Source organism: Siniperca chuatsi, linkage group LG9, assembly GCF_020085105.1.
Source record: "Siniperca chuatsi isolate FFG_IHB_CAS linkage group LG9, ASM2008510v1, whole genome shotgun sequence".
Lineage (NCBI taxonomy): Eukaryota > Metazoa > Chordata > Actinopteri > Centrarchiformes > Sinipercidae > Siniperca > Siniperca chuatsi.
The window spans coordinates 28142212-28163608 of record NC_058050.1 but is presented as its reverse complement, the minus strand read 5'-3'; the positions used below and the strand labels follow the sequence as shown (position 1 = coordinate 28163608).

General features: G+C 40.7%; 1 protein-coding gene across 14 annotated transcripts in view; it reads right to left on the bottom strand.

Annotated features, from left to right (window-relative positions):
* Window positions 1–378: 378 nt before the first annotated feature.
* adgrb1a (adhesion G protein-coupled receptor B1a) overlaps window positions 379–21397 on the bottom strand; it is a 153756-nt gene continuing 132737 nt past the window's right edge. For 5 of the 14 annotated variants that reach the window (XM_044208682.1, XM_044208683.1, XM_044208691.1 and 2 more), the window contains 9 exons: window positions 16827–16925; window positions 12573–12744; window positions 9240–9335; window positions 9101–9140; window positions 7191–7852; window positions 4712–4747; window positions 4323–4481; window positions 3115–3168; window positions 379–2222 (listed from right to left, as the gene is read on the bottom strand). In XM_044208682.1, coding sequence (XP_044064617.1) covers window positions 2028–2222; window positions 3115–3168; window positions 4323–4481; window positions 4712–4747; window positions 7191–7852; window positions 9101–9140; window positions 9240–9335; window positions 12573–12744; window positions 16827–16925 — 1513 coding nt within the window. In that variant the 3' untranslated portion in view covers window positions 379–2027. The other 9 variants (XM_044208684.1, XM_044208686.1, XM_044208688.1 and 6 more) reach the window with 6 other exon arrangements.

Below are 21397 nucleotides of genomic sequence, written 5' to 3'. Positions count from 1 at the left end.
ATAGAACACTCCTGGACGAATGAGGGACTACACCGTGTTAGCTAATGTTGGCAAACTTTAGGTACATACTGCTGTGTAACTGAAATTACTGAGTCAGTTTGCTGACTTTTCTCTTCTTATGCTTCTGTTGCACTACGCTAAACAGCAGCATATCACAGATACACATTTCAATGGTTGTATCACAAAAGTAGAACAGATGAGGGAAAATTCAGCGTCCTTAACCTGCAACTGCTACTTGTAGCCACAGCTGTTCAGCAAAAGTGACATACTGATAGTCTCACTTTAACAAATACACCTCTCTAACATCAGGCTGCATGTATCATGATGAGTCACATGTCACATGTACACGTGTAATTAAATGTGAGAAAACAAGAGGACTGGTGTTTTATTATATGCTTATATGCTTTTATTAGAAATAAGACACATTCATTTTGTGCTCTGAAAACTGTACATTAACAAAGAGGCGACCCCAGTAAATTAAAAAGGGGAGTGAGGGGAGGTGGGAGGGTGGTGTGTGTGGAGGATGGGGTGCAGATCAGGGGGTCAGGGTTTTGACAAATACAGATCTGAGGGAGTGACTGGCGGTGATATCAAAACACACACTGTTACACTGCGATACAGAACACTCGTATAGTCCAGTACCCTGAAAGGACAGGGGGAGGGAATGGGAGGATCAGTATCAGAATAATCATGTTCATATTAATAATAATGAGAACAACTATCCCCAAGCACAGTAAGAAAGATATTTATAGGCTAAAATCCATTCTGTAGAACTCTGTTGAAATAATTACAATGCTGTACATCAGGACTCCAAATGAGCCTTGTGCTTTCTCTGTGTGCGACCACCATCCCTCTGAGAAACACTGCCTTATATCATCACCTTTAATGATCATCCCATATATATTTAAAGATCTAGTCATTTACTCATCTTTCATTGCTCAACACACACATACATACACACCTAAGTACCTTTTCTTAGCATCTTTGAAACACTGTATTTGCATTTACTGTACCAAGCCTGCTTGTACATCGAGAAACTGACCCAAACAGCATGTGTTTGTTGAACGTGGCTCCTATTGGACGCACTGATGCTGACGTCCATGTTGTCCCTCTGTGGGCACCATTGAGGTTGAGGGCCGATTAGAGCACAAAGCCCGCCGGCCTGCTCTCTGGCGTCTCTGAGGTGTCCATCGATGAGAAGGCAACATGCCATTTTGGCTCAGGGTGATGTCTTTGATTTCTTTAAAGTCCCCCACCCCCCCCATCCCCCCCACTTGTTACTGGAGGGCCGACCTTGCCCCACCAGGATCACGGGGGATAAAGTGGTGGAGCCAAAAGGATTGGGGTAAGTTGTACCGGGGAGGGAAGGGCATTGGGTTGGGGGGGGCACATGGGTGTATGCTTGGCAGTCTGCCTCCTCAAACTTTTGTTCGTTTACCGTTTTGACATTGATGTTGAAGAAAAAATAATTCCACAGGCATGTCCAGGCGTGTACAACATCAGCGTTCATCAGGAGAAAGAGAGAGCAGAACAGTGATGCAAGGATACTCTCAACAGTGGAAAAAAAAGAGACATAATCATGATTATTACATTGTATTCATTTAATACAGGGAAAACATCACATGATTACCTTTGCTATGCGGTTTATTACATGACTATATGATGCACATATAGTAGCTGAATCTGCTACTTTGGCAATCTGTCTCCCATGTGAGCCAGCGTGCTATCCGAGACCATATACAAGATGACCAGTATTTTGCAGACGAAAACACCATCCAAACATCAAATGAAACAACATGGAAGGAGACACCATGTTTCCGTTCTCTCTTTAATTGGTTTAGTTGATTTTCTGATATTGTGACGCTTCTCTTTCCTCCTCGCCCTCCTTCCTCCTCACGTTCTCGCCGTGGGCCTCGTCCAGCCGTTGAGTAGAAGTACAGAGCAGGGCAGTGTGTGTGGTGTGTCTGCTTGTTTGTCTGAGAGCATTGGCTAAAAAGGAAGTTGTGGGTGTGAGGCCGGAATCTGGGTCACACCTCTGTCTGCAGGTCCATGATCTCCTGGCCCACCAGAGGAATGGTGGCGCTGGTTTTCTCCCACTCCACCGTCTGCAGCTCCAGAGGGGAGGCCGCCACTGTCTCCAGGTCCTTCCTCACCCAGGATGGGGGGGAGTGGGACTTCCTGATGCACTCCCACGCCCTCTTACTCGGGGTCTGCTGCTTGTCCTGATGGGAAGAGGACAGAGGGAAAAATGCTTGTTTTCTGAGATAGTCATAAAATCTGTGATGTATTTTACCTCATGCTGGCTTTTATCTGCCTGCCAAAGCAATTTTTCTACATTTCTTAAAGAAATAATTTGACCTTTTAAAAAAATAAGCTTATTTAGTTTCTTGCAGAGAGTTAAATGAGAAGATCATCGCTACTCTCATGTCTGTGCATTAAGTATGGAGCTCTAGCTATGGTAATTAGCTTAACTTAGTATAAAGAGTGGAAACAGGGGGAAAACAGCTAGCCTAGCTCTGTCCAAAGTAAAAAAAATGTGTCTACCAACACCTCTAAAGCTCACTAAATAACATGTTGTATCTCATTTGTTTAATCTGTACACAGACAGAAATCTCAGCAAAAAAGTGAATATACATGTTTTCTGAAACTATTCCCTTAAAACCTCTTTTGACAAACCCCTATAAAATGGATGTAAACTTCCTGATTAAATCTAAAGTGGGTATATGTACAAAAATCTAGCTAGATATATTAATAAAGATTGGAATGCAAACATGATTGTGGCTGAGGCACATCCTCAAAACACATCTTGTACCCACAGTGGAGAAGTTGATCTCTCTGCCTCTTCCACTTTTATGATCATCATTTTTGTTTCTCTGGGAAGAAGCTAATGCTTTGTGATTCTGCTGGGCTATCACAAATATGTGACTGGGTTCTGAAACTATCAGTGTCAAATAGCTGCATCCTTGATCTGTGAAGTTGGCCCTATGCCAGAGAAGACCTGACTCCAAAGCTGTGAAACAAATGGAGATCAGGGGCTTTTGCAGCAGAAGGAAATGGAAATCATTTGCTGCCAAGACTGCAGCTACAAAGCCAACATGGATTCCCTTTTTGTACCTGCTGTTGGTGACTTTGTAGAGAGACTAGTTCCCAGCCAATCCAGTCCCAAACCTAGTTTCCCAATGTTTAGTGGGGAAAAAAGAAACTGCATGAGTCATTATTTAGCTAGGTAATAGCCTTGCCAAGGAAGAAAAATAAACCAGACCCCCACATATGTTGATAATAATACTGTCTTGAATCTCAACAGTCCTGTTTATTCCTGCAAAGACAATGTTAGTTGACTGGCAGTTGGAGCTCGGATGGGCATGAACCTCTTAATTACCCAAAATATAGATTATTTAATTCTCTGATTCACTTGGCTGACTTCATCTCTGTAGTGATGGTCATTGAAGTTATTGGGTATTGTAATATTTATAGCTATTTACCATACCAAACATAAGTTGAAATACTTTAAACTAATGACCATAACATAGCCCAGTAGGATGGTTAGATTATACTGGACTTGCCTTTCTATGTTGAGAAACACTGAGGATATCATTAAAAGAAAACTTTCAAATGGGAATTTACAGTGGCTTTCCCACTTAACAACTCTATTGTACTACTGTATTACTGCCTGACCAGTGGCCTAAAGCTATATTGTTGTTTTATTTCATCCATTACTGACCGTTAGCTTGCCAAGATGATGCAACGCATTGGCTCTGTCTCATTTGCTCTTCCCACTGGGTATTGCATATCTACTTGAAATACATTACATGCTTAGACGCAGAATTGCTACAGTCAACAAATAAAGGAGAGAAATTTCTTCATATATCACTGCTGAAAATAACCAAACATAAACAATATGGCCCTTGCTTCGGCTAGCAGAACTTTAGCCTGTACTTAGCTAGAGCCTAGACTGCCAGTCATATTATGAAGCCCTTTTTGTTAAGCTGTCTTTTGTGAGGCATTGTCTTCTAACAAGTTGTATAAATTGAGAGAAACAAAAATATTTGTCACATTTCGAGTGACAATGTGGCCTTGGCTAAGTTTGTAGTTGTAGTTTGTATGCCCACCCACAATTATGCCCCTCGATGCCCCCACAGCTAATTTCTTCTGGCACTGACATTGCAAATAGATAAAAATGCGATCTATAAAATGGCTGCTCGTGTAATTAAACTGGCAACTCCACTCAAGTGTGGTGATTTGTGCTAATGATAAGAGAAAAGGAGAACATCATTAGATATAGGGGAGGGGGGGGCAGAACAGAATAAAGTTAAACTCTTTACACTCATGTTGGTCTTGTCACTGCTGGCAGAGGACACACTCCATCTTTTGGCAGCTTTGGCGTCAACAGGTGGAGATTCTCTATCCTTGTCTGCACTGTGAATCTTCCTGTTCAGGTCCTGAAACATGTCCTGGTGGCGTTTCCGGGTGTGCATAATCTTCTACACAGGAACATTGCACGTTACGTATAAGGTAAACAGCACAGGCCATCAATCCTTACCCTCTTCACATTTAATGTCTCGAATCTCAACACTACAGACACACCCAAACTTTGAATAAATCTGATAAATGTATGCAAACATCTAGAGGTCTGAATAGCTAACCAAGAGACATATCAGCTTTTTGGTCTGAGTCTAAAAAGCTCTGTAGGAATCAAAGAGACTAAAATTACCTCAAAGTCAAGCTCTGCATAGCGTGATTTTCGTCTCTGGGGGGAGATGAGACAGAGAGATTAAAGATGTGTCTTGATATTGTGTGCCTTGTGAGCAGACACATGCTCAAGTATTTCTTAACTGTTTAATTGTGTGTCTCCACATCAGCCAGACAAGAAAGGGAGTTTCTGGGACCCAGAGGAGAGCAGTGAGTCATGAGGGAGGAAACAAGATTTGCTGCTGGTCATTCTGACCCTGCTGGCACAAGTCTGCAGTTAACAGATTGTGACCGAATGACCTTTAAGTCCTCCATCACCGAGTGGTGAAGGAAAACCTGACCTTCAGGCTGCTGCTGTGGCAGCTGCCGCCTCGCACGGCATTATGGAACTGTGTTTTGCCCCTAAGTGAAAAGACACCACCAGGCAGTTGTCCAGGCCGCTGTGTGCTGATCACTGTGTCGTCTCATCCTGCCACTGCTGTCTGCACTAGGAGCTGAGTGAAAACTAACCTTTTTAAAGATGCTGTCCTTACATGGGGCCAGATACTGGGATACTTCTTGTGATGCAGTGTTTGTTGTGAATAAAATAAAGGGGATTGTTGCCTTAATTTTAGCATCAGAGGGGGGATGGCTAAACATGCAAGAAATGTAGCACAGTGCTGCCCTATGAGACCTAATTAATAATCCTTTTATTCATTTTTGTGAATTAATTTTCAGTTTATTAATGTGTGGCTCCCTTGTTGATCATCTCTGTTAATCATTTCTTCATCTAACAAGAGTGCGCTAATACTGTGTTGGTCAAACATAGCCTGTGGCACATTAAATGCCATATAGATGATTATTATTATAGATGAGAGGAAAAAGATTACACAATATCTCTTGCAACTATAGTTTAATATATGAATGGCTGCAGTCCATGCAAAATAATAGATGATCAACAAAACAGTAAACTGTCATGATAAGTGGCATCACTCACATTGATATATGGATAAGAAAAGAAACACAGCAGCTAACTAAAGAGAGTTAAACTCTAATGTCCCTGTATTGAGAGTTATAATAAAGAGGAGATATGATGAGAAGAAAGTGATGTACACCACAATGATACTACTGTAAATTCCCAAACAAAAGCCAGTATTAATAATAGCCATGGCATGAACAATTAAGGTAATTAAGGTAATACACATTGCGGCGGCAGCAGGGGGGGGTATTAGAACTATAATAGCTGTCATGGTAAATTCAGTAATATGTCCATTTCCACAGCACTAATTCAATCAGTCATGTTATACTCACCACTCTGCTGCTCTCTTTAACAGAAATACTGTCTTATTCACTAATTTATTCCAATCACTTCTACTGCTACGATACTGTAAATGAAACCCACCACTTCCTGTAGATGTTTCACATTAAAAGCCTTCCGGGAAAGAAAGGGATTATGCCCTTTGAGGTGTTGGAAGGCCTTTAATGTGTAACATCTGTGCAGGAAGTGTTAAAGGGACAGTTCACACAAAAATCAAAATACATATTTTGCCTCTTACCTGTAGTGCTGTTTATCCATCTAGATTGTTTGGGTGTGAGTTGCCGAGTTTCGGAGGTAGAGATGTCTACCTTTTTTGAATATAATGGGACTATATCGCACTCATCTTGTGGTGCTCAAAGCGCCAAAAAAATTAATTTGAAAAACTCAACAGCAATGTCTCTTTCCAGAAATCATGACCCGGTTACTCAAGATAATCTAAAGATTTGTTGTGAGCAGTTTCATGTCGGAACTCTTGGTAGAAAGAAAATAGTTCATACATGAAACTGCTCACAACATTTTTTGGGCGCTTTGGGCACCACAAGCTGAGTGCCATATAGTTCCATTATATTCAAAAAAGGAAGGCATCTCTATGGCCGATATCTCCAAAACTCTGCAACGCACACCAAAACAATCTAGATAGATAAATAGCACTACAGGTAACAGGTAAAAAATATGTATTTTTGATTTTGGGGTGAAAGGTTCCTTTAAGTTTTATTGACAGAAGCTTTGCAGTTCAAGTAAAAAAAAGCACTGGAATTAATTACTAACTGAGAACAGTATCTGTTAAAAACAGAAACTGAGATCAGCAGAATGGTCAGTATTGAATGAGTATGATATTGTTCTGATGGGAACAGTGCTGTGTAAATGTATATTATCCTGAATTTATCAAGAAAATGAGTAAACAAGGCTGAAGTGTTGAATTTGCATTAAAAGCAAAAAGCATCAACAGCAAATCAAAACAGAATCAGATCAGAGGAAGCATCTTGCTAAATATGATAAAATACACTTATAAAACAGGGGAGTTACAAATTAAATGCTTGTCTCTAATATAAGCCAGTTTCAAATAAAGGCCTGGTTCTTGAGAATTTAAGGTAAGTAGTAGTAGTAGTACAAAACAGAACTTTACATGCATGTCAAATTTTAAGTATGAGGCTGATAATGCATTATCATGACAAGAATATGCTGATCACTTTAGTTGTCTTACCTCCAGTGAGCTCATGGACAGTGTGGAGACGGTCTCACTCTTGGACATCACACCAGAGTTTCCAGAATCTCCCCCATCACACATGCTGTTGGCCACTTGGGAGTCTCTGGGCATATTCTGCAGGTTGTGTGCAGGTGAGTCTCTGTCAGAGCATGACACACTGATCTGGTCAGCAGGCAGGCTCTTCAGCCCAAAGCCAGGCACTGGCTCTCCACTGACAGGGTTAGTCAGGTGGATGAGCCTGGTCTGAGGCAGCTGCTCGATGCTGATGTTATACTTGGCTGTTTGCTCCTCTTTTCCCTTGGCTGGCTTCAGGGTGCCTGTGTTGTTGGTCGGTAGAATGACGTACCCCGGGCCTTTGCCAGTGCCCTCAGAACTGCTGCCCTCGCCGTTCCCTCGAGGCGGCTCCCCATCCAGCTGCTTGAAGAGCTCGCCGTCACAGATGTAGATGGATTTGGCGCCCGGCAGCTCGGTGCTGATTCCCTTAGCGGCGCCCTTCTCCCTGCGCAGCGTCAGAGTGTGGCTGGTGTAGTCAGCCACGTTCTGGAGGTGGACCTTGGCCATGCTGGCCGGCATGGTGTTAAAGTTAGAACCCTTCTGAAGGGTGAGGGTCCCAGAGGAGGCCTTCTCGTCCCCCTGGAGAGATGAGCGCTTCATAGTGCCTGGAAAAGAAAGACAGAGAACCAGTCTGAGATGAAGAGTTGGACCAAGGCTGGATTTACCCACTTGGATTTCAAATTTAGCTGTGGGTCTCTATTGACCTCCCCTGGGATCTGGGGTCCACAGCAGCTGCCAGCTTTCCTCAGTCAATAATCCAGCCTTGGGTTGGACAGATACTGACACAACCTTCTACTAAAACACAAATATGGTTGACTCAGTATCATCCAGCTCCAAATGTATGAAGCAGTAAATACTGACTTTAGATACAGGAGGATCTGAGGAACCATAGAAACAGTGTCAACATTATCATTGTCACTGTTTGTCAGAGAGCACTGACAAGTCAATTTTACAACTGTAAAATATCCCAATTCTGTGACCAAAATAACCAAAACTATCACCATTCAAACACCCATATCGGTCAAATCCTGATGAGTGCTCTGACAAATCAGTCAATAGTCGATCTCCCAAAAAATTCTCAAAAGTTCTTGTTTGTTAAAATATCTCTACTGAGAGTACATGGCTGACATTGGGCTTGCCTTGACCTTGTGACCCAACCTCATTTCACCATAACAACTGTTGTCTTATGGTAGCATGCATATCCCATACCATGTCCAGGCTGGTAAACCTCAGACAACGCTCTATCCGCAACACTAAATATCTTACAATCCCTCTCTGTGCTCCCTCTTACTATTTAACATATACAAGAAAAAAACATGTCATCTCTCTCTGTTCTTTTCTGTCTTTTCTTGATCGGGGCTGTCTGTGTCTCAATAGCTTTTCTGCTCCAGATGCTTTTCTTGATATCCTGTCTCAAGAGATAAACAGATTTTCACTCCCAGCGGATATCAGAGCAAAGCCAGTATCTGATGCGGTACTGTCGGGAGGGGCTTAATTATACAGCAGTGTAGGAGAGGCTCAGATGGTCCTATTTATCTGCATATAACTGCTCAGCACACGTTCATCCCACTCCTATCAGCCTGGGCTAAACTGCGTTATTCAGCCGTAATGTGCTGTATCTCTTGTCAAAACAGCTCCTTGGTGAAGGGAGGCTGCTGTGATGTTGATTGTAAGACACAAGTGCAGAGCTGAGGGGTAACATGCCTCACATCTGTTCCGACAACGCTGAGGAATTTGAAGCAGTCAAAATACAGAGAGGAGGTACAAAAAGACAGCTCTAGCTTTTGAACAGCAGTCCCCAAAGTCAAATCAAACACACACGCAAATGTAAAATCACACAACCTGGAGCTTACCTGATCTGCAAGCCATATCCACATCTTTCTCAAAGTCAGTCTGAGGACAGAAAATAATATTGTATTAAGTATGCACACCTCACCAATATTTAATAATAAATTCTGAAAGGTGAAAATAACAACATATGCGTATTCATACCATGAGCTGAGCGTGGCCATTCTGGAAAGATCCTCCTGAATCTCCATTAGCGTCCTCCTGGCGGTCCACCACACGGCACTTCACTGCCTCCTGAACCTGTAGGAAACCATGAGATAACAGATCATGATCTTAGTGCTGATAGGATATATAAATACATCAGTTCACAAATACTCAGTGAGTGGCCTTTAATAATAAATTCTAAAAGAAACAGCTGCAGGAAGTGTTGAGTTCCAGTAGCTTAACATCGATCAAAAGAATAACAATGTAGATAAATGATTAGAATCATTCAGTGATTCAGTAAAGAGTTTCTGGTAAAAATGGCACTCAGTGCAGCTGAGTGATGAGAATGACTTGATTCTCTTGCTGTATGGATGGGATTAGTACTGTAGAAATGTACTAATTCTGCATTTATCAGTAAAAATCTGGGCAAAAAAAAGTCTTGCACTACAGGCCGACGGTCTCTGCAGTCATGAAACTCAAAAGGGCTCATTCCACTGGTAGCATGACGCCGGGGAAACACGCGAGGCGGAAGCACCGCGAAGCGCCATGCTAGGTCATTTCTCCTGTGAGCAGTAGCCTGGATGTACACACCAGCGCATTTCTCCGTGCCGGTCAACAAGCGATTCTGCTCTTTTCTAATCACAATAAAGAGATGATCTTTACAATAACTTCATGAATTTATAACTTAAAGCTTTTTATGTGTTTATGCAGGGCGTCGCTTCTTCTGCAACAATGGAGTTAAAAGGATCGCCTTGTGTGATGATCTGTGGGGAGGGGCCCACACACACACACACACAGACACACACACACTGCCTTTGTGTGTCTGCTCGTCTCTGTTTAGAGACAACTGACAAACTTATGTAGAATAAGTAAGTCATTTAAAAAAACAAAATCACAAACAGCAGTGATACTATTTCTATTAAATATATATATAATATTCCTGATTTCTTATTTTTTTGCATGTTTGTCACACTTAAATGTTTCAGATCATAAAACAAATTTAAATATTGGTCAAAGATAACACAAGTAAACACAAAATGCAGTTTTTAAATGAAGGTTATTATTATTAAGGGTAAAACAAAATCCAAACCTACATGGCCCTGTGTGAAAAAGTGATTGCCCCCTAAACCTAATAATTGGTTGGGCCACCCTTAGCAGCAACAACTGCAATCAAGCGTTTGCGATGACTTGCAATGAGTCTTTTACAGCGCAGAGGAGGAATTTTGGCCCACTCATCTTTGCAGAATTGTTGTAATTCAGCCACATTGGAGGGTTTTCGAGCATGAACTGCCTTTTTAAGGTCATGTCACAGCATCTCAATAGGATTCAGGTCAGGTCAGGACTTTGACTTTTTTTTTTATTATGCAACAGATGTTGAATAAACATTCGCAAACAGTTTGCTCAACTTATCTCCACTAGGCCACTCCAAAGTCTTCATTTTGTTCTTCTTCAGCCATTCAGAGACCCCCACAACAACATCCAAAGAACTGCAGGCCTCACTTGCCTCAGTTAAGGTCAGTGTTCATGACTCCACCATAAGACAGAGACTGGGCAAAAATGGCCTGCATGGCAGAGTTCCAAGACGAAAACCACTGCTGAGCAAAAAGAACATTAAGGCTCATCTCATTTTTGCCAGAAAACATCTTGATGATCCTTATGACTTTTGGGAAAATACTCTGTGGACTGACGAGACAAAAGTTGAACTTTTTGGAAGGTGTGTCCCATTACATCTGGCGTAAAAGTAACACCGCATTTCAGAAAAAGAACATCATACCAACAGTAAAATATGGTGGTGATAGTGTGATGGCCTGGGGCTGTTTTACTGCTTCAGGACCTGGAAGACTTGCTGTGATAAATGGAACCATGAATTCTGCTGTCTATCAAAAACTCCTGAAGGAGAATGTCCGTCTATCTGTTCGTGACCTCAAGCTGAAGCAAACTTGGGTTCTGCAGCAGGACAGTGTCAAAGTGGCCTAGTCAAAGTCCTGACCTGAATTCTATTGAGATGCTGTGGCATGACCTTAAAAAGGCAGTTCATGCTTGAAAACCCTTCAATGTGGCTGAATTACAACAATTCTGCAAAGATGAGTGGGCCAAAATTCCTCCTCTGCGCTGTAAAAGACTTATTGCAAGTTATCGCAAATGCTAGATTGCAGTTGTTGCTGCTAAGGGTGGCCCAACCAGTTATTAGGTTTAGGGGTCAATCACTATTTCACACAGGGCCATGTAGGTTTGGATTTTGTTTTCCCTTAATAATAACAACCTTCATTTAAAAACTGCATTTTGTGTTTGCTTGTGTTATCTTTGACTAATATTTAAATTTGTTTGATGATCTGAAACATTTAAGTGTGACAAACATGCAAAAAAATAAATCAGGAAGGGGGCAAACAATTTTGCACACCGCTGTATATATATATATATATATATATATATATATATCAATTATATATATATACAATATCATTTTATATCATTTCTAATATATTATCAGTGTGTTTTCTAGCCAGATTCGTCCGCGGCATGCGAAAAAAATAGACCAGACGCCAAAACTATCACTGCTGAACGTGAGCCGGAGCTCCAATTGGTTAACATAGGCGCCGAAAGGAAGTGGGCAGAGCTTTGGGACCGCTTCATGGCGCGTCCGACTCCTTATTTGTCCCTGTCGTGACTGTGCCCAATGAATGTCATGGCCATCTGCAAATTAAATGATTTTGTGTGTTCACATTTAAACTTGTAGGTGTTAGAAGTGAGCTCACGCTGACTTTCCAAAACAGAAAGAGTGCATCGTCTGGGGAGCATGAATGTGCTCAGTAATACAGTATATGAGCAATCACCCTATTAGATTTTGATATGAACTACTGGCCAAATGGTTTGGATATAGGAAAGGTCAGGGAAATGCCAAAAATACATTAAGATGCACTTGCTTTTTTTTGGGCTGATGGTGGTGCTAGATGAAAAGTCTGGGGGTCACCAAAATCCTTGAGAATCATCCTCTAAGGACCCTGTGTATCTACACCAAATTCCATGTCAATTTGGCCAGCAGTTGTCAAGATATCTTGCTCTTGACCAACGTGTTGATTGAATGAATGGACAGACCAACTGACATACCATAGCCATTCATATGCTGCTGGTAAAAAATTGAATCTAGCCTCTGCCAAGATATTTATTGTAGAACTGATCAATACTGCACTAGTTTTTATGGGGAAACCTTAAACTGAATTCCACAACAGTATATAAAGAATCTCAATGAGAGGTCAAAGTGCTATACAGTTTGTAGCCTCAAACAAAACCAATAAGGAGTACATATATAAAGTCAGTGTTCATGTGAGGTACCTCTCTGCGCAGGATGCAGTGCACCATGACAATGACAAAACCTTCCAGTGAATCAAAGACAGCAAAGAGGATCTGGAAGAGTGCAGAGCGCCGGTCAGTGATAGCGAGGACGGCTGACATCCATGTGAGGGCCAGGAGGGGCAAAACCACACAGGAGCTCCAGAGTGATGCCCTGCAGGACGGTAGGGATACCACAGTCAAGGACAGCACTAGTCAACAAGACACAGAGGACAATGACTATAATGTTTTCTGACAATTATGCTGTAAGACATTTCATGTTTGTCATTAGCTAAGATTATTAGATTTTTTGACATCTAAGGCAGGCTTCATTACAAAACAACTCCAAAATATAAACTGGATTTGTTTTCCTTTAAAACATCAAAAAAGTAGAGAATTTAATGCTTAACACAATCGTAAACCAATTTCCTACTTGCCCTTGATAACTGCCCACGCTGTTAGCATAGTGTTAGCAGCCTTCAACTCTAACCATGCATAAATACATAACATCACAACAAATAATTATGTTACTATCACAAACAAAAACATACATCCATTATCTGCAGATATATATGTTTATAATTCACATATATTACATGCATGTATGTTTAAGATGGCTCAGTCAAACCATAGAGGATCTAGTGCCACAGGAAAGAGAGGGAGGAGCGAGGTTGAGCAGTGGGGAAAAATGAGTGTAATGAGGCTGAAACAGAATGCAAAGACAAACAGAAGAGGCAGAGCAGAGAAGGACAGAGAGACAGAGAGAGAGTCTGGAGAAGTGTCATTCCGGCTGTCCATATATTTGCTCCCACTTGTTGTTCTTGTTTTTTTCTGAATCATTCCATTTGTTCTAATGTGCACATCAGGAATAAACAAGAACAATAACTACTCTCAACTATAAATGATCTTTCACTCAGATTCTCTTACTAAACCAATTCAATAGGCGCTGACATTTATTTTCAGTTAGAGAATGTTCCAGAGGTGGAAAAAGTACTTTACTCAAGTAAAATGCAACACTGGAATAATACGCAATTATTAACACGAATTATAAGCAAAAGTACTGTATTTAAATGTTTGCTATAATGTGTCACATGATAAATTTAGCATACTATACATTCCACAGCCCGGATTCTATCAGTATGAGAGGCATGCCACACTAACCAATCTGCTGCTCTGTTGCTCTTTGTTTACACAAATAATCTTCTCACCTACTCTTTCAAATTGCTGCTACTTGGCAGTTTTTTTTGATCAATGTTAAAACTGCTGTTAATGAAACTTCATACAGGTGTTTCACATTAAAGGGACAGTTCACCCCAAAATCAAAATACATATTTTTTCTCTTACCTGTAGTGCTGTTTATCCATCAACATTGTTTTGGTGTGAGTTGCTGAGTTTTGGAGATATCAGCTGTAGAGATGTCTGCATGTTTTTAATATAATGGGACTGTATGGCACTCGGCTAGTGGTGCTCAAAGCTCCAACAAAATACATTTGAAAAGCTCAACAGCAACGTCTCTTTGACCCGGCTAATCAAGATAATCCACAGATTTGTTCTGAGCAGTTTTAGGAAGGAACTGTTTTCTTTCTACCGATAGTCGCTACACGAAACTGCTCACAACAAATCTGTGGATTATCTTGAGTAACCGGTTCATGATTTCTGGAGAGAGACAGTTTTTCAAATGTATTTTTTTTTATGGATAAATAGTGCTAGTGGTAAGAGGAAAAAATATGTATTTTTGATTTTGGGGTGAACTGTCCCTTTAATAGCCTGGAAAAAGAGGGATTAGAATGCTAGAATGTTTTTTAATGTTTAAAATCTGTGCAGAAAGTGTTGAGTTTCATTCTATCAGCATAACACTGAACAAAAAAGTGAAAACAACATTTCTATTAAATACAGAAAGTCAGAGTCAGTTTTTGACATTGCACTGATGGAATTTGTGCTGTACTTTCTTACCAATACATACGTATATGTATAAAACAAGGGTAATTAGAAATAGAGGCCTGTCTCTAATATAAAGTGCCAGAAAACACCATTTTCTGACTTAAACTTCCAAATAGTATCATGACTAATGTATGAGGCAGATGAGCACACGTTTCCTGTAAGACATTACTAATCAAGCCATGACGACACAATCACTACAAATCATGCACTAATAGAAATTTTATTTGACAATTTAATAGAATTATTTACTGTGTATCAAGATAATTTTGCTGCTGATAAGACAGAAACATGCATTTTATCAAAACATTTGTTTATAAAAAAGCCCTTGAAGCCAACCACTCAGACTTTCATGGTTTTAAAGTTGTTGTTTGTCAGATGGTCTTGCTCAAATGCTATCAGTGCAACACATTTTCTGAATCACAACACATCATCTAGTTTGCATTTGATAAGGTTTTCTGCAAAGTAAAATGTGAAACAGATAAATGTATTAACGTGAAAACAAAATATGTCCCTCCAAAATGGAGTTAAGTTTTTTGAACAAAGTCTAACAAATGGAAAACCATAAACAGAGTAGCAGTATAAAAACTCTACACAACTTAATTAAAAGTACTAAGTTACTTTCCACCTCTGGTATTGAATAGGGCTAGACAAATACAGTTAATGGGTTTGCTGACGTTGGCCATTATTTCCCTTGACCTCACTTGAAATTTGATGTGTCTCATTATGTGAATCCTGTTTCAGAGGCTTTTCCACCCTGCCTGCAGTAACACTCTAGACATACTCAATGATAGTTTTGCTATGAAATTGGTCAGTGCTAAAGATGACATAACATCTCTGTACTGCCTTCAAAAGGCTAAATGGCTGAATCCTACCTAACAAAAAATTCAAGTTATTTTCGGTCTGGACCTTGTTTACCATATTCATCGTTTCACCAAAATGATTCGACTGTAGACTGTATACAAATTTCTCCATTTTCAGGGAATGCTGTTCTCTAGTACAATCCACTGGGGACAGGAAACATTAAGATAAACCAAAAGGTGATTACAACACATTCATTCACCCAGTAACGCCCACATGGTATTAGATCTGCTACTAAAACTAACATGAACTAATTATGTTCATGTTTGTACAAAGTGCAGACTCTGTCAGCCTCTTAGCAGTAATTAGCTGCATGTTTTTGCTGACTCCACTATCTTCAGATGGCATTACAAACTAGTGAAACGTCAACACAAGCATAAAGCAAGAGTGATAACATGTAGTGGGTAATCCATTGATGTTGGCCAGGCCAGACAGAAAAAAATCAATACAACACTAATTAAATCTTGTATTTGCAATAGAGGCTGACATGTGATTGTAAAACGTGTGGACCATGATGGGACCAGGACAAACATTATTATTTGAATATTTAAAAGAGCTATCTATTGTGTTGAGACCTACCCATATTATTTAGAAAGAGACTTTGTTGTATATAGGAGTGAAACAGGACTGGGAGTAAAAGTAACGGATTCGGGATACAAGGTATATTGTCATATTGCCCACCACTAATGTGAGATATCTGCTGCTGTGCTATGTGGGTGACTATATGTTTTACACGTATTTCTGTATATTTTTAACACATTTTCTTCAAATAGTCACAATTATTAGCCAGAAATAAATGTGTCAGCAATGTCACATTACAGACTATGAAGTGCAATGACTCCAGCCACAGCTATTTAAAACATAGAAAAGCTATTTAGAGGTTGTATTTGTGGATTGTAGCAGGGAGCAACACTCCCTGAAAAAAAAAGGAAAGGCAGATAACTCCACAATGAACTTCTATAATTATGATCAGATTCTATCAGCACAATAGCGAAAAGTTGAAAATAAAGGCCCCTGGTTGATTATAATGGAAATGATCCATCCAGGCACTCATAGATCCCAACAAGACACAAACACAAACTGAGACAGTAAAAGTCTATTGCTGTCCTCTCTGCATACATAGCCATGGCCTCCTCAACATTTGTTCTAATCAGCTTTAGGACTCTGATGATCTCTTAAGGGACAAACACACACACGCACACATTCAATCAATCACATATGCATAATTATTTACATATACAGTTAACAAACAGTTTGTTTTCAAGAACAGCAGCACATGAGCTTCAGGAGCCTTTCATATTGAGTGAAATCTTCCTTGCCAGGGCATCAAAGAGAAGAAAAAATGACAGAGGGATATAGGAAAGTGAACCAATCAAGTGAGGGAGAAGGAGGGAGGCATACAGTAGAGGAGAGAACAGAGGTAAGAAGAGTTAAGGAAAAATAATTAGCGGGACTAACATGGCGTTACTGGTAGCTGTGGTGGAAACGTCAGCCGAAGAGATAACTCCGCACTTGGCACATTTGAGCGTCATATTGTACAGTGGCACTGTCATCTGACTGCAAAGTCAAATTAACACGCTGTAACATACACAAACAGATACAAATGCACCTACACACAGACTCGCACTGATGCACGTGCGCACACGAGCACGCACAAACAGTCACGCAAACAGTGAGTCACAGTGTTCTCGCACAATCTCTCTCTCAGGGCTACAGTCCAGCTCGGAGTTTGGTGTGTGTTTTTGGGTTTACCTGTGTGTGACTCTGGAGACAGGGGAGGTGGGGCCAAGACATAGCCGTTGGTGGACTTTTTTTATGTTACACATGATGTCTGATTCTCTTCACAAATGGCTGGTTTGATGACCTGAAGGAACTGAGACTACTCTCTGCGTTCTCGGTATTTCACCCGCTCAACCATTTATCTGCTTGTAATACAAAAAGGCTTCATCTAAATGCCTAATTTATGCATTTCATATGCCTGTTGTGGATCTCTGTGTGCTGGATGTGCCTCGCCCCTGGTCATATCAATCTGTGCTAACTGCTTATTTCAAGCAATGCCAAGCTCTAATGCAAAGGTTTACACACAAACCTCCGCTCTCATGAATCCACATACACACATGTGCAAGGATTGTCATTACAGTCACAAAGGGATATTCCTGCCTCATTTGTGATGAAAGTGTTGCATAACATCAATACATAAAGTATATTATAGGTGTTAAATTATGACAAGCAATTTAGTCACTAATAAACTGTCTGCGTTCCCTCAAACAGCTATTCCCTCTCCCATAGAGCTGCCAAGTAGAAGAAGTTATTACGGAGTCCATGGTCCTGGAAGTAAAGGTCCTGTTCATCTTACATTTACTACTTAGACAATGTGAAATGAGCACTGGATATTTTGTACAATCATCAGTATAAAAGATGAGCAACTGTGATTGTGAAAATATATGGATCTTTGATAAAAAGTCAAAGGTAAAAGCCAATGTATGACCTTCTTTTTAATTATTTTTATATAGTTTCAGAGAAATCATGTTTTTCCCATCAGTTTGGTATATAAATGGCACTTTTGCTAAAGAGAAGACGCATACATGCAAATCAGAGTAGGAGAAACTTCAAAATACTTTGTTGTCGCAATTGGAAACAAGCTTCCACTCAGTGTTAGCAGCGCTCCTAACACAATATTAAGCTCAGTGATTGGATTTGTTTTAAATCAGAAAATGCCTCTTAAGATTTGTAGCTGACTTCTTTGCTTAAAGAAAAAATACAGTTTATTACAACTTTGGTTTTATTCTATTCTACTTTCTATTCAGTAAGTGATTTCACTTGAATCCCCAGATACTTTTTGTCACCATGAGTCTTTCTTACTTCTTTACTTAACTCACCCTCTATGTCTCTTGAATGTCAGTCTCAAGACATTGCTGTGTGTATATATGGGACTGACACCAAAACCTGATGTTTACTATTGATTTTCTAAATCGCTGAAGCATTTCCTGTGTCCACATTGCATTCTAGCTACAGTACTAGAAATATCTCAGTGTGATGCCACGTTGTCTGCCAGTTATTAACAAAAATGAGACAAAACTGCAAAATGGATCCAATGATGATCACAAAAGAATAGAAAGGGTATATGCTTACTAGATGTATTTCCAACAGTACACACCTAATAAGAAAGCAAGACATGATTTCCAGGTATGATCACTAAGAAAACTACATCACTTAATTTTCCTTCCAACACCCAAAGCTCCCCAAACCATCAGGATTCCATTTATAACTCTGTATATCTCTCCACTGTCGTTGCTAGACAAAGACTGACTACAATGCTGGAGATATTGACAAGTAAAAACAAACTAATCTGTCACCATATGGCCTCCTGCTAAACAACAATTAAAGCTGAAGAGCTGAGGGAATCGATTTTTGTAGCCCCTGGACGCCTGGATTAAAAATCACATAATGGAAGAAATTCAATTTCAAGTAAAAGGGCAATACAGCCACTAAATGTACGCTGTAGGCAGTGATATTAAAAAGCAATCAAGACTTTTTGAAATACAACACCATTTCCCTGGACTTAAGAATCAGTGTGAGATGCATTAAGCTAAATAAATAAATAACCAATATGGACGAAATTCAAATTGATCTTGTACAGTCTAGTCCTTGAGTCAAACATAAACCCTCTCTCAGCTTTACAAGATATTCCAAAGCTTTGCATCAAATAGGACACTAGGAACTTGTTAAAGCTACAAAAACTCCTTTTATCTAGGTTAATGTTTGATTAACCTACAATTACAACCTGTAAATACACAGGCTTGATGATTGAAACCATTTAAGTGTTATTTAAGGAGGAAACAAACTCCAGTGCTGGTTGGAATTATGCCTCTCCTGTCTGTTTTAATTTTGTCAGCGAATTAGCCTCTAATTTTGGGGGGAAAGGAGACTCAGCAGCGAGGCCTGTCTCTGAGGTGTGAGCAGACCTGCCTGGTGCAGATGCTGCTGCACTTTTAATTAGATACTGCACAAATTAATAAGCTACATTAAACATGTTTTGCAGTTGAACCTTGAGAAACACATGCAGGAGAAGTGAGTGGGTGGAGGGTGGTCACCAAAAGGGAACCCCCCCCCCCAAAAAAAACATTAAACCTTTTTCTTTCCTTTTTTGTGTCCACCACAGAAAGAACTACAAACAGCCTAAACACCACACGCTCAGCACAAACAATAAACCATTTCAAACCAGTCAGATCACGTTCAGATAACTAAAGCAACAAGCCTGAACAGCCTCAACATATCACATCTGCAATTTGTATTTGCATTCTCAACTTTGACAGTGACCCATGAAAAAGCTTGAGAGAGACCGTGATTGCCTATCGTGTGCAGTATGTGGAGGAAATGATAAAATCAGGTCACGGGTGTGGAGTTTGAAAGAAGTGAGCTTACCAGCTAACCAGCTTAACTTACTAACTAATACTAGCATCACACACCGAATCTCTGACTGACCTTTCGGTGGTAGAGTTGCATTGCGGGCAATGTAGGAGCCAGGTTTTGACCAGGAAGAAGAATATGTGAAACAAAAAAAGACAGATATATCCGGCTCTGCTGCATCGGTTTTAAAACTTTCTTTTTTAACCTGTCCAGCAATGTTATAGGAATGCAATGCTAAATAGGTGGATGGGTTTAACATATACACTGGCTCATTGCCTGAATGGCAATACAATGGAACCCTACTCCTATCAGGGGGCAGGGTTCCGCTGCAGCGGGTAGACCCACATGGTGGTGGGTCCATGTTGTTTCTGGCTGATACTGACTGGACCCCATGGCAGCAGGCCCAGCCAACAGGAGCTCGTCTGTCATATCCCCCCGCAGGTCTGGCCCCCATTTCCTTATTCCAGGCGTGTCCTATTAAAGCTGAATCACAAAGGCTTTTGAATAGCCCTTAGTTTGCCTTGGGGGACCCAACCAATAGATATTTCCCCAAATGTGCCAATTCATGCAGGGGACTCCTCATCAGAGATCAGATGTCTGAAAGGAGGTTGGAGTAAACAGCTGCTCTGTCATATTGAAAAGAGCCAGTTCAGGTGGTTGGCCATCTAATCAGTATGCCTCTTGGAAGCCTCCCTGTGGAGGTGATCCAGACAAGTCCAACTGGGAGGAGACCCTAGGGGTAGACTCTGATTTACATCCTATGTGTCCTGTAATTGCCTTGGAATCCGCCTGGAACAGGACGTGGCTGACGAGAAGGAGATTTAGGCTACCTGCTAAGTGGCAGAAAATGGTTACATGGATGGATATACATCTGGCAATATTTCAATCATTAGACCTGTCCAGCGACACCCATCACAGTTTTTTCATTTGCATTCCTTTTCTAAAATGGCCAGGGTTGTCGTGGCATTCTGGTTCAACAACAACATGGCAGCTGTGAGGAATGAGAGGGGAGTAAGTGATCACATCTTCCAAAACCTTTGCTTTAGCAGAGACTAAGCTGGCTGTGGCTGCGCTAGTTGTGATGTTTTGCAAGATCCCAAAGACCGGCTGCATACATACATGGAGCCTAGGATGCAGATACAGTTAAGAGTTCAACAGGTGACAACTGAAGTTCAGCTTCAAGACTGACTTAAGGACAAGAGTCAAGCAGATGATGTCACACAAGTGGCATATGTTTGACAAAGTGAATGTTATATATGCTCACACCAGTGCAAACATGGAATCAAAATGAGTGACAAAATAATCTCAACTCAAGGTCCAGTTAGTAGCTTTCTGACTTGGTTCATCACATCACCGAAGTGTTGAACGTCGTCCATGTCATAGCAAGTAGTTGTATATTTTGTTAAAAATGTGTCTTTTGCGTTGGATGTGAATGTCTTCCTTGAGCTTTCTCTGGCCGTCCATTGGCTCCTGGTTGATGGGTTTCACTACTTCTCAGGGAATGCTGTGACCAGTATTTGTCTGGTGTTCCTCTCCAACACACGCTGCTGATAGACACTGCTTACTCAGCGGGGACCACCAGAAGGATCCCTGTGGGACCCCCTTACCTGGCTGGGCTG